Genomic DNA, 12,663 nt, shown 5'->3' with positions numbered 1-12,663 from the left:
GGGCTGCCTTCCTGATGGTTTCAGCAGGCTGGGATTGACACCTGGGCTCTGCCTTGTGATGCTGGAAGGCTCTTTTCACTCAGGAGCTGAGTCCTCCAGCCTGCTGTGAGGTCTGCTCCTCCTTTCCTACTCTTCCCAGGTCTGACCAACCAGATAGTCAACAAGAGGAAAGGGTCACTTCCCTGAGCATTGACCTGGTGTGAGACCTTCACAACTCCCATGCTGTGGCTGATATATGTGGTCTGGCTCAGCAGACCTTTTGCTGTGCTTCCTATCTGTGGTACAAGGAGGTGGATACACAGCTCTCTGGTGTCCCAGGTCTGGTAGAGACTTCATGGACTCACAGAATGATAGTGGTTGGAAGGGACCTCTGGAGACAATCTAGTCCAAACCCCTGCCAGAGCAGGTTCCCCTAGGCCAGGTTGCAGAGGTTGGCATCCAGAGAGATTTTGAATGACTCCTGAGGTGGAGACTCCACCACTGCTCTGGGCAGCTTGTTGCACCACCCTCAAAGTAAAGAGATTCCTTCTCATGTTTAGATGGAACTTCATATGTTCAGCTTCCTAAGTGCCTGTTACCTCTTGTCCTGTCACTGGGCACCACTGAACAAAGCCTGGTCCCATCCTGCTGCCACCCACCCTTGAAGCACTGACAAGCATTGAGAAGATTCCCCCCTCAGCCTTCCCTTCTTCAGGCTAAAAAGCCCCAAGTCCCTCAGCCTTTCTTCCTGAGAGAGATGTTCCAGTCCCCTAATCATCTTTGCAGCCCTTTGCTGCACTCTCTGAAGCAGCTGCCTGTCCTTCCTGAGCTGGGGAGCTCACCAACTGGACACACTGTCCAGCAGGAATATTTGCACTTGGTTAATTCTGTTTACCCTGGAGCTTATGGCTGGAGTGCACCAGAGGCTACCTGGTCTCATGCAGTGCTGGAAGCTGCCAGCAAGCTCTCACAAAGCCACCAGCCAGGGCCCTGCTGGTGCAGGGGACATCTCTGTAGCTCACAGTAGGTGTGCAAGGGTGGTTACCCAGAGCACAGGGAGGATGCTTGCCTTAAAAGCCGCAGGAGATGAGTGAGGATGGGCCCCGTGGTGAGAAGCCCCTGGGTCCCCGCTGAGTAAAGGAGATGCTGGCTCCATGCACAGCAGGGCCTGTTTGTGTAGTGACTTCATGGCACACAGCAGTGCTGGATGGGAAGGTCGGATCCCAGAACACCTCCCTGTAGCCTCCTGTGCTTTCTGAAATGATCACAAGGAGTGCATTCCAAAGCTGCTTTCATCTGTGCCTCTCACAACGCAGGAGAGGGCAAAGGCTTCTCCCTGCAGCCCTGCTGGTGACCCCCGGAGCCAAGAGTAGGTGTGGTGGTGCCTGCCCTGCAGGGATGTGGAGCAGCACACCCAGAGTCCCCCTGGGTGAGGAGAACCAGGCAACAATTCATCAGCTGCTTACTTTAGTCACTGTGAGTGGTGGAGAAAGGCTTCTTTTAGACTTCTTTTTCCCCTTCCCTTCCTTTCTTCCTGCAGGAAACCAGCTCCACAGTAGGTGTTGTCAGGGGTGTCCTCCAGCCCATAATGAGTCTGTGCATCTCATGATTTTTCCAGAGCAACCTCTGTAAGAGCTGTTGGGACCATGGAAGGAAGGCCCCAGCCCCAGGCAGCACTGCTGGAGGACCATGGGCAAGTTCAGGGCCTCTGAATTTAACCTCCACCGCTGCAGCTGCCGATTGCACTCCCACATGCTCCTGTCCCTGCAGCCCTGGCTGTGTAGCCCTGCCTGGGGCAGGGAGGAGGAAGAGTGGTGGCCTCTCACCAGCCCCTGGTGGCAATGGGGAAGCAAATGGCAGGCTGCTGACAGACCTCTCCCTCTCTTCCAGTTCCTGTGCTGTGGGAAGCACTCTCCGTTTGGGGACACAGCCAGCATCGAGCAGAAGACATGCCCACCTGGCCAGGCCTGGGGTGCAGGACAGGTAAGGGGAAGGCTGGGGTTGTTAAGAGCTTGCTGGTGTGGTGGTGGGAACTGTGGGGTTTTCATGGGCTGGGGGTGTTATGGACTGAGGTTTGTTGCCTTGGGGTTTTGTTGTCTTAGTGAGGAGGTGTCTCACCCACGGGGGCAGCCCCATAGATCAGCAGGTCTCAGAGCTGCAGTTGTGGTTTCCTCTACAGCTCCAGAAAGCCTTCAAGACTGTTGTGTTTACAGCTTGTCACATCCCCCCAGCTTCCTCCTCAGCTCCTCTGTGTGCAGAGTGTGAGAGATCACAGGCATGCATCTCAGCTCAACAGATCTCTTGGACCTTGCCTTCTCACACTAGTGTCTGAGGCTTAGTCCCACCAACAGCAGGTGTGGGCTTTGCTGGAACTCATCTTCCCCCAAGGCATTAAACAGGCATTAAAATGGCAAACTCATGAAGCAGGATGATGATGCCCAGCAGTAGCTTCCTCAAGTGCACTTCATTCCTCCTCTTCACAGTATTGTAGCGAAGAGGATGGAGAAGCCACCACTATTAGACTGCCTCTGCCACAAGGCAGACTTCATGGTCTCTAAGCAAGTCTGTTGTATGATTATTTATCTCCCACTGCAGTAGCCAAATCAGCTGAAGGAGCTGCAGCTGCCAGTACCAATAGGTGTGTTGTACCCAGGAAAAGCAAAACCATGTTGCTACAGCTACAGAAAAAACACTGTCCCCGGGGGGAAGGTGTGATGTGCCAACAGGACTGCGATGTGCCAACAGGACCCTGATGTGCAGGCACACAGCAGCTCAGGGAGCAGCCTTTCAAAGTGCTGCCTCAGGGAGAAGTCCCATCTCAGACAGAGTCAGAGCATCATAGAATGGCTTAGTCTGAAAGGAGCCTTAGACATCATCCACTCCAACCTCCCTGCCACGGACAGGGACACCTCTCAACTAGACTCAGCTGCCCAAGGCCTCATCCAACCTGGCCTTGAACACCCTCAGGGAGGAGGCAGCCACAACCTCCCTGAGCAACCTATTGCAGAGCCTCACCACCCTTGTACTGAAGAACTTCTTCCTAAGATCCAGTCTAAACCTATTCTCCCCCAGCTTCAAACCATTTCCCCTTGTCCCATCCCTAGACACCCTGATGAAAAGTTCCTCTGCAGACTTCCTGTAGGATCCCTTCTGGTGTTGGAAGTCCAACTCACTTCAAAGAGCAGGAGGGGAAAGCAGAGGAAAAGCAGCACTGTAGGGGTGGCTCTGCTCCTCCTCCACTGCTGGTTTGTGTTTGCTGTAGTGCTGAGTGGGTGGAAGGATGCATTTTGCAGCCCAGGGAACCGCTGTTTGTTCGCTGCTGCACGTTCGCGCTCTGGCTTTGAGCACTCTTAGCTTGCTCTACAGATGACTTCATGGAGGACATCCTTTTGCCTTTGGAGATGACTCTGTTGGGGCTGACACTTCCTGGAGTTCCACAGGGCTGCTGGCAGGCTCACAGCTGATGTGTGTGAATGCTTGTGACACCTGGTGAGATGGAGCTGTTAATGCTGGCCACGCTCCTCACAGATCCTCCTGATGGTCTGCTCTCCTCTGCCACCTTCCCCTCTGTCAATTTGCCAGTGGGTGGAAAGAAAAAAGCTTTTGCATGACCACATTTGTGACCTGTGTGCACAGATCCCTCTCACACACACCCCCCCCAGCCCAAAACACATCCCACCCAGGCAGCCCTAGGTGTGCTGCAGTAATAGCAAACACACTGCAGGGGTTTGTCTGCCCAAGCTGCAGCAAGCAGCAGAGAGCTGCCCACGCAGCAGCACCCCCTCCTCGGCTCCATTTCGATCTGGTACTGCAGCTGGGGGGGACAAAACCCCCTCCCTGAGCTGCTGCTAGGCTGCAGGCCCTATGAGGAGAGGCTGAGGGAGGTAGGGTTGCTTAGCCTGGAGAAGAGGAGGTTCAGAGGAGACCTTCTTGCTCTCTATAACTATCTGAAGGGAGGTTGTAGCCAGGTGGGGGTTGGTTTCTTCTCCCATGCAACCAGCACACAGTCTCAAGCTGTGCCAGGGGAGGTTTAAGCTGGATATTAGGAAGAAATTCTTCATAGAGAGATTGGCCATTGGAATGGGGTGCCTGGGGAGGTGGTGGAGTCACCATCACTGGAGGTGTTTAGGAGGAGACTGGATGGGGTGCTTGGTGCCATGGTTTAGTTGATTACATGGTGTTGGGTGATAGGTTGGGCTCGATGATCTCAAAGGTCTCTTCCAACCTGGTCTGGTCTATTCTATTCTATTCTATTCCATTTCTCTCCTTCTAGGATTGCCTTCAAGAGATCCAGCACTTCCTGAAGAAGCACATGGACTTTGTCTCCACGCTCCTGGGCATCACCATTGCCTTCATGGTAGCTATGTCTGTTCCTTTGCATTTCGACCCCAAGAGCCAGCAGCCAGCGGGGGAGGTGTATCCTAAATTAGCCAAATCTCAGAGGCTGAGATCTCTTGGATCATTTTGCAAAGAGGCAGCAGAGAAACAAGTGGTGGTAGGTTCCACTGTGGAAATTAAGAAAGGGCCAGGACCTGACTTGGCCAGGACCTGACTTTGCCAGGCTGAGGGCCAGAGGCATTTTCCTGCAGGAGTAGACTCCCTGCATGCTTTTTCTGCCCTGCATGCTTTTTCTGCCCAACCAGGCACAGCAACTGGGAGCAGGAAGCAGCAGGAGCAAGCTGCAGCAGCATCTCCCTTTCATCCAGCTTGCCTGCACATCTCCTGCAAATCAGAGGCCATGTTGCCTGGTGCAGGGCTCGTGAATCCAGAAGGGAAGCTGGCAGCAATTCTGGAAAAGGAGATCCAGTAAAAGCCTCCAGGTTTGGGGAGCCTGGTGCCTCTCCTTGCCCAGCAACTCACTGGCTGCCTCCCACTTCAGTCTGGGAAGTCTCTTTGTGCATCCAGAGCTGGAAGTTCTTGAAAGCAGCTGAGCACCAGCAGTGGAGCTGGGAGAGCTGTGCAGAAAAAGGTCTCAGCCTATTAATTGCAACTAATGGACCTGGTAAGGTGCCCCTTGGGCAGTGACTGGGGGAAGCAGGGGCTTGTGAGGAGCAGGCTGCAAAGAGGAGGAGCAGAGCATGTTGCCTGGGCTGCCAGAGACTGGCTTTGAAGGAGCATCTTGCAGAGGAGAGGTGGGAGCACCCCCAGAGGGTGGCTCGAGTAGAAAGGGTCTGTACTGCATTTGTGAGTCTTATCTGGAGGGAGAATGAAAGGAAGAATGAAATGGTGCCAGAGAAACGTCCTTCAGCGATGAGGGGGCTTGGAGGCTGCCTGGGGATGGCTCCTTCAGAGCTGGAGAGTGCTGCTAATTAAATCAAGCCTGCTCACGTGCCCTCCCACTGCCTGGCAGAGGTGTGCTGCAGCAACTCCCCCAGTGCAGGGCCCTACACGTGTGGTGAAGCAGCCAGAAAGGACTGCAGGCCAGGAGAATTGCTTGCTCACCGTGAAAGAAGCTCTTAGGCCTGCTGTGATACCTCCTTGCTGCTTCCCATGCAGCCTTTCCTGACCAAACCTGTGGTTGGTTTTACTCCTGGTGTCCACCTGGCACAGCTCTGGGCCAGCAGACTCACCTCCATCTAAAGAGAGACAGAGACCTGCTGGAGGGAGAGAGCCATGAGGATGCTTAGGGAACTTGAGCATCTCCCCTAGGAAGAGAGACTGAGAGCCCTGGGGCTGTTTAGTTTGGAGAAGAGAAGGCTGAGAAGGATCTGATCAATGTCTATCAATATCTGAGGGGTGGATGTCAAGTGGAGGGGGCCAAGCTCTTTTGGGTGGTGCACAATAATAAGCCAAGGAACAAGAGGTACAGGCTTGAACATAGAAGATCTCACCTCACCATGAGGAGAAGCTTCTTTGCAGTGAGGGTGCCAGAGCCCTGGAGCAGGCTGCCCAGGGAGGCTGTGGAGTCTCCTTCTCTGGAGAAGTTCCAAACCTATCTGGATGCAACCCTGTGCAGACTACCCTGAGTGATGCTGCTCTGGCAGGGGGGTTGGACTCAGCAATCTCTGGAGGTCCATTCCAAGCTCTAATGCACTGTGGTGCTGTGAAACACAGCCCAGGGGAACAATCACTTTGTACTTCACACTGCCAGCAGTGAATTAGGAAAGCCATCAGCCGCTGGTGGGTGACTAGAAACCCCAAGTCCCACTGTCAGTGTTTGGGGTGCCTTTCTCATGTTCCTCAGCTGCAGGAGGAATTTCTCTGCAGCTCTGCTCAGCCAGGAGCAGGAGGGTGTTCATTAGAGGTCTCTCTCTTGTGTTTTCATTGCCTGATGCTGGAGCCAGATAAAGTGGCTGCCTTTGAGGCAGGTGCTAGAGGAAATCTCCCTTCACAGCTCACTGTTGTGATGGCAGGATGCAAGGGAAGCACAAGATGAGGGCTGGAGCTGCTTTGATCTCACTGTCCCTCAGCCAACAATGCACACACAGCCCCAGCCCAAGCTGCAAGCAAAGGCAGTGGCACGCTGGAGCAGACTTGTAGGGAAGAGCATATTGTGCAGCCCTCACTGTCCTTCCCAGCTCACCTGGCTGTCGTGGGTTGAAATTCCACCCCCCCAGCACAAAAATTTGCCAGAGTAGCTCAGATGGAAGCAAATGAAGCTCTGTTTACAGGCACAGACTACAATCCAGAAATAGGGAATGCAATGAATGTGTACAAAATACACAATAGTTACAAACGACACAAGGACCACAGAGTAATTGTCAGGGTTGGAAGGGACCTCAAGGCTCAGCCAGCTCCAACCCCCTGCCATGGCCAGGGACACCTCACACCACAGCAGGTTGCTCACAGCCACATCCAGCCTGGCTGCAAACACCTCCAGGGATGAGGCTTCCACCACCTCCCTGGGCAACCTGTGCCAGGCTCTCACCACCCTCCTGGGGAAGAACTTCTTCCTAACATCCAACCTGAGTCTACCCATTTCTTGTTTTTCTCCATTCCCCCTAGTCCTGGACAAAACCAGGGGGTTACCAACAGCTTCCTCCTCTCCCTCCCTTCCTCCCTGTACAAGGTAAAAGAGAGAAGAGCAGAGAGTAGCTTTTGAGTACTTAGCCACAACAGAGGAACACAGCCAAGGTCAGCAAGCTAGGAGAAACCCCAGGCAGAGCAAAGAAGCTGAAAAAGAGAGAGAGATAGTCCACACAAGTAACATGATGGTGGTTTTCAGACCAATAGGATTACTTAGACCTTATCATTATTTTCCCTTTTACATCCTGGACTGTTCATCCTGTCATAAGCTTGATGAGTTTAGCCCAGAACCTAAAGCCACTTGTGGTGTTTATGACTATTGTCCCTGCCCATGGCAGGGGGGCTGGAACTAGATCATCCTTGAGGTCCTTTCCAACCCTGACAATTTTTTTCTATGATTCAATGGTAATTTATTTGCATTCTATCAGGTTTTGCTCAAGATCTGTGGAACATTGTCACAGGATGGCAGGGGTTGGAAGGGACCCAAAGAGATCATCAAGTCCAACCCTGCTGCCAGAGCAGGACCATACAATCCAGCTCAGGTCACACAGCAATGCATCCAGACAGGGCCTTGAAAGTCTCCAGAGAAGGAGACTCCACAACCTCTCTGGGCAGCCTGCTCCAGTGCTCTGTGACCCTCACAGTGAAGAAGTTCCTCCTTGTGCTGAGGTGGAACCTCCTGTGCTGCAGCTTACATCCATTGCTCCTTGTCCTATCCCAGGGGGCAAGTGAGCAGAGCCTGTCCCCAAGGGGGCTGGAAACAGCTGACCTTCAAGATCCCTTCCAACCTAAACCAGTCCATGAATCTATGATCCTATGAACTATGCTGTCCTCTACGTGCACAGGCTGGGGGTTGCTAGAGGGTTTTTGTTCTCCTGGGGTTGGGATTTTCACTCCAAACAATACATGAGCTTTGGGGGTGTTGGGGTTGGTTTTGTTTTGCTTTGTTTGTTTGTTTTTCTTCCTCTGTTGCTTTTACCAAAGGCTGTTAGGAGAAGGAGATGTTTGTTTGTGCAGAGGAATGCTCTGTGGCAGGACTTTGAAATCTGAATTTCCTGGTTCCATCTCGTTTCTTGCTATTTTTAGCACAGGCTTTGAGCCATACTCTGATCATTTCCATCAGATGCTTTAACCACATGTTAGGGTTGGGGGGTTTTGGTGGTGGGGGGGGGGGGGTTGGGGGGTTGGGTTTGGCTTTTTTCCCCTCCCCAGATGGAATTGCTGTTCACCATTCTACTGGAAAACAGCCCTCAAGAACAAGGTGACATTTTACTGGTTGATAGTAGGCTGAACATGAGCCAGCAGTGTGCCCAAGAAGGCCAATGGCATCCTGGCCTGTATCAGGAACAGTGTGGCCAGCAGGAGCAGGGAAGTCATTCTGCCCTGTACTCAGCACTGGTTAGGCCATACCTTGAGTCCTGTGTCCAGTTCTGGGCTCCTCAGTTTAGGAAAGATGTTGAGTTGCTGGAAGGTGTCCAGAGAAGGGCAACAAAGCTGGGGAGGGGTCTGGAGCACAGCCCTGTGAGGAGAGGCTGAGGGAGCTGGGTTGCTTAGCCTGGAAAAGAGGAGGCTCAGGGGAGACCTTCTTGCTCTCTCCAACTCCCTGAAGGGAAGTTGTAGCCAGGTGGGGGTTGGTCTCTTCTCCCAGGCAACCAGCAGCAGAACAAGAGGACACAGCCTCAAGCTGCACCAGGGGAGGTTCAGGCTGGATGTTAGGAAGCAGTTCTTCATAGAAAGAGAGATTGGCCACTGGGATGTGCTGCCCAGGGAGGTGGTGGAGTCACCAGCCCTGGAGGTGTTTAGGAAGAGACTGGATGAGGCACTTGGTGCCATGGTTTAGTTGATGAGATGGTGCTGGGTGATAGGTTGGACTTGATGATCTCAAAGGTCTTTTCCAACCTGGTTAATTCTATTCTGTTCTGGTACATAAATCCAGCAGTGGACTAATGGGCAATGCTTATGGTGGCTTCTTTGCACAGAGGGAGCATCATAATCAGTTCAGCATTTAATTGTGTGCCCATCTCCTTTATTGCCCTTTAGGTTTATGGGATGATCCTGACTTCATTCCTCTGGTTCTCCATCCACTTCAGCAGCAACCTGGACCGGAAAGGCAAATATGTCCTGAGACAGAAGTAGAAACCTGCTGCCTGGGCATCCCCAGCAGGCAGAGCCAGCTCTTGGTGCAAGAGGAGGTCTGAAGTGACCCAGGAGGGAGTTGCATGGGGGCAGGCAGTGGGATGTGTCCTCTCTGCTCTACAGACTGCTGTGCTGGTCAGAGCAGCTGGTGCTTTGCAGAGGAATAGTTCCACACCTGCACAGAAAACAGACAAGGACTGAGACATGCCCAGGGGCTCAGAGCTGCAGATCCCTTCATCAGGGGATGGATGGGCTGGAGCTCCACAAGCAGGACACAAACAGTCCCTGAGGGCAAGAACCCAGCAAAGAGCCCAGCAAAAACCACAGCATGAAACCAAACTTCCCTTGGGCTGTTTCTGAGCAGCTCCCTGTGTCCCCCCAAGAGGTGCAGTATTTCAGGGAAGATGGCTTTGGATCCCAGCCCAGGACCAATCTTGTGCTCTTTTGGCAAATGCATGGAAACAAAGAGTGTCTCTGCTGATGGGAAATGTGCTCTCCTAGCCTGGACATTTGTAATGGTTGACTTTGGCCACGTTTCTGGCCATGCTCAAGTGTGTTGGCATCCAACAGCTGTGGGCTGGTTTTCCCCTGTTCTCAAGTACTGCTGGATTTACAGACTGGAGATCAGGAGGAAAAAAATCAGAGAGCATTGCAGGAGCTTTGAACCAAACGCTCAGCAGAAGGCCATATCCCCCTGGTACTCCTCCCTGCTAATTCAATACATCATTATTACTTTAATTCCTAGGATTTAGTCAACCTCCCAGAGCCTGAAGCCACACTGCTCCCACAGGCTTGCTCAGCTCCCAGCTGCAGCACCGTGTTTATCTGGCTTCACTGACCCACTGTGCTGTTGTGCAACACAAAAGGACTTTGATACTGCACATCCAGGGCAGGACTGAAGCTGAAATCTATAAGAGGAGAGGAGTCATCTTCAGCCAGGTCACGGGAGGCAGTGTCCAACTGCACGTCCTCTGCACATGGCCCTCCCAACAGCACCCAGAAATCCACAGAGCCTCAATCCACTGAAGAACCCAGCTCTCAGTCTACCCCGAAACTGCTCCCTGGTGTGCTTTGCCCTCCTTGCAAGGAGGCAGAGGCACTGCTGAGCTGAAACCACCCATCACTGCGATGGATTCAGTAGCTGCTGGGAACTCTGTGGCCAGGTGAAGTGCCTGTGGAACTAACAACAGCTTTCATCCTCCTGCTTTGTCGTGGTGTTTAGTCAGGAGCTTGTTCAGCCTGGAGAAAAGGAGGCTTGGGAGAGACCTCACTCTCTCCAACTCCCTGAAAAGGAGGGTGTAGTGAGGTGGATGTTGGTCTCTTGGGGCCATTTCCTCTTGTCCCTAGGGAGAAGTTGTGCTGGGGAGGTTTAGGTTGGACATTAGGGAAAATTTCTTCCCTGAAGGGTTGTTCAACAAGCTCCCCAAGGCAGTGGTGGAGTCCCCACCCCTGGAGGGATTTGAAAGCTGTGTAGATGTGGGACCAAGGGACGTGCTTTAGTGGTAATTTGGCAAGGCTAGGCCAGCAGTGGGACTTGGTGATCTTAAAGGTCTCTTCCATCCACCAGAATTCTGTCTTTCTCTGAGAACCAGTAAGTAGCAATTGTTCATGGAGACAAATGTGGAGGTCCCCATGCTGATGTTCAGGACTGGTCCTGACCCTCAGGCAGGGGTTGCTACCTGTACAAGAACAGCAGCCCAGCCTGCAGCACCTGGTTGGCATTTGAACAGGGAGAGAATTGTGTTGAGGGGGTAGGAAAGGGCTCCCACTCCTCATCCTCTTGGAAACAGAAGAGCTTCACCCCTGACTTCACTGGGAAGAAGGATGAAGTTCAGACTGCTCCAGAGTCTTACCCAAGCTCCCTCCTGGCAGTGACCAAAGCACCTTGGTGTAGCAGGGATTTAGTAGTGGTGTGCAGTACCCACTTGGAGCAGTGGGGAAAGATTCACTTCGATGTAGCTGTCTATATTCTTAAGTATATCACTCCCCAGAGAGAGACAATCTCTCTTGTGAGTTCCAGCTGCTATTGTCCAGGCCACTGCTATTGTTCTCCCTCAGGCCAGCTGGCAGCTCCTGTGACTCATGGTTGCTTCAATAAAGATGAGTTTCTTGCAGGCCATCACTCCTTCTCTCTCTCTGCCCTGTGTGAGGCTGCCTGTGTGGCTTGGAGTGGGGGGGGAGGGTGGTTACAGCAGGGAGAATCTTCTGTCATTCCCAGTGCTAGGAAGAGATATTCCCTGGGCAGCTGGATCTCATCTGTCCCAGCACCTGAGATGAGTGTTGGTTCTCTGGAGGAAAAGGAACTCTTTATTAGCTGAATCATAGAATTGTCAGGGGTGGAAGGGACCTCATGGCTCAGCCAGTTCCAACCCCCCTGCCATGGGCAGGGACCCCTCACACTAGATCAGGTTGCCCAGAGCCACGTATCTACTATTGTCCAGTGACAGAACAAGGGGGGATGGTTTGAACCTAGGGTTAGAGTGGATCTTAGGAAGAAGTTCTTCAGTACAGGGGTGGTAATACCCTGGGACAGGTTGCCCAAATTGAATGATAGAATCAACCAGGTTGGAAAAGACCTCAGAGATCATCAAGTCCAAACTATTACCTAACATCTCCTGACAACTACACCATGGCTCCAAGTGCCACATCCCATCCTTTTATGAACACCTGCAGGGATGGGGACTCCACCACCTCCCTGGGCAGCACATCCCAATGGCCAATTACTCTTTCTGGCAAGAACTTTCTCCTCACCTCCAGCCTAACCTTCCCCTGGTGCAGCTTGAATACCCTGAGGGTACTGAAGGCTAGATTGGGTGAGGCCTTGTGCCCTTCCAGCCCACAGCATTCTGTGAATCTATGCAGCTGCCTTTCTCCTTGAAGCATGCATAGTTAAGCCATCTGCTGTTGGAGTTAAAAGGTGAAGCCCTCCCCTCTGGCTGGAGGGGAGCTGTGAGGTGGGTGAGTGCCCAGTGGGTGTTTTCACACCTGGGTCAACAAAGAATCCCTGTCCTGTGTAATGTTTGCACTCACTGGTCCCTAACCCGCTGCTCCCGTTGCCCTATTTGCAGTTGTTGTGCAACGGGAGCAAAACCCCTGGAACATGTTAGTGAGCACTGCTGAGATTAACCTGGCATTGAGAAGAGCAGCAGAGAGATTTTGTTGGGATGAGAGCTGAGCAGTGGGGCTGCAGAGCCAGCAGCCAGGCAGGTAAACACCTGCAGAGCCTTCCTGAGCCTTGCAGGAGCAGAAGGTGGCTGCTACAATCACATCAGCACTCAGGCTCTTGTAGGACAGAAATCCTGCTGTGTGTTGGCTTATGCAGGAGGGAAAGAAAAGGGAAAAAAACCCAGTAAAATAGAGAGCAAAGTTAAATATTTAATTGTGAATGGGCTCCAGATAATTGCCAATTAAGCTCCAGCAATTATCAATTAGTTCCACAACCCTTACCTGAGCAATCACAGCTTCTGCTCATGGCTTCCCCTTCTTCCAGACAATCCCCCTCCTCCCCCCGTTCCCCAGCTCTATCTGAGCAGACAAGAACAAGGAGCAACCCAAGGCCAGGCAGCATCAGCCCATGGTAGC

The 12,663-nt window shown here is 52.6% G+C and overlaps 1 protein-coding gene across 3 annotated transcripts in view; it reads left to right on the top strand.

The window, feature by feature from the left end:
- The window catches only part of TSPAN32 (tetraspanin 32), a 33,705-nt gene extending 22,501 nt beyond the window's left edge, over positions 1-11,204 (top strand). For 2 of the 3 annotated variants that reach the window (XM_068148321.1, XM_068148320.1), the window contains exons 6-8: positions 1,870-1,962; positions 4,253-4,336; positions 8,986-11,204. In XM_068148321.1, the coding sequence (XP_068004422.1) occupies positions 1,870-1,962; positions 4,253-4,336; positions 8,986-9,081 (273 nt within the window). In that variant the 3' untranslated portion in view covers positions 9,082-11,204. Of the gene's footprint in view, positions 1-1,869; positions 1,963-3,345; positions 3,396-4,252; positions 4,337-8,985 lie in introns of those variants that run through there. The other variant, XM_068148322.1, reaches the window with a different exon arrangement.
- Positions 11,205-12,663: the final 1,459 nt, after the last annotated feature.

Source organism: Melanerpes formicivorus, unplaced genomic scaffold (assembly GCF_026170545.1).
Source record: "Melanerpes formicivorus ecotype bairdi unplaced genomic scaffold, bMelFor1.0.p_v2 SCAF_16, whole genome shotgun sequence".
In the NCBI taxonomy this organism is placed as follows: domain Eukaryota; kingdom Metazoa; phylum Chordata; class Aves; order Piciformes; family Picidae; genus Melanerpes; species Melanerpes formicivorus.
The sequence above is the reverse complement of the archived record's forward strand: the minus strand, read 5'-3'. Positions and strand labels throughout refer to the sequence as shown.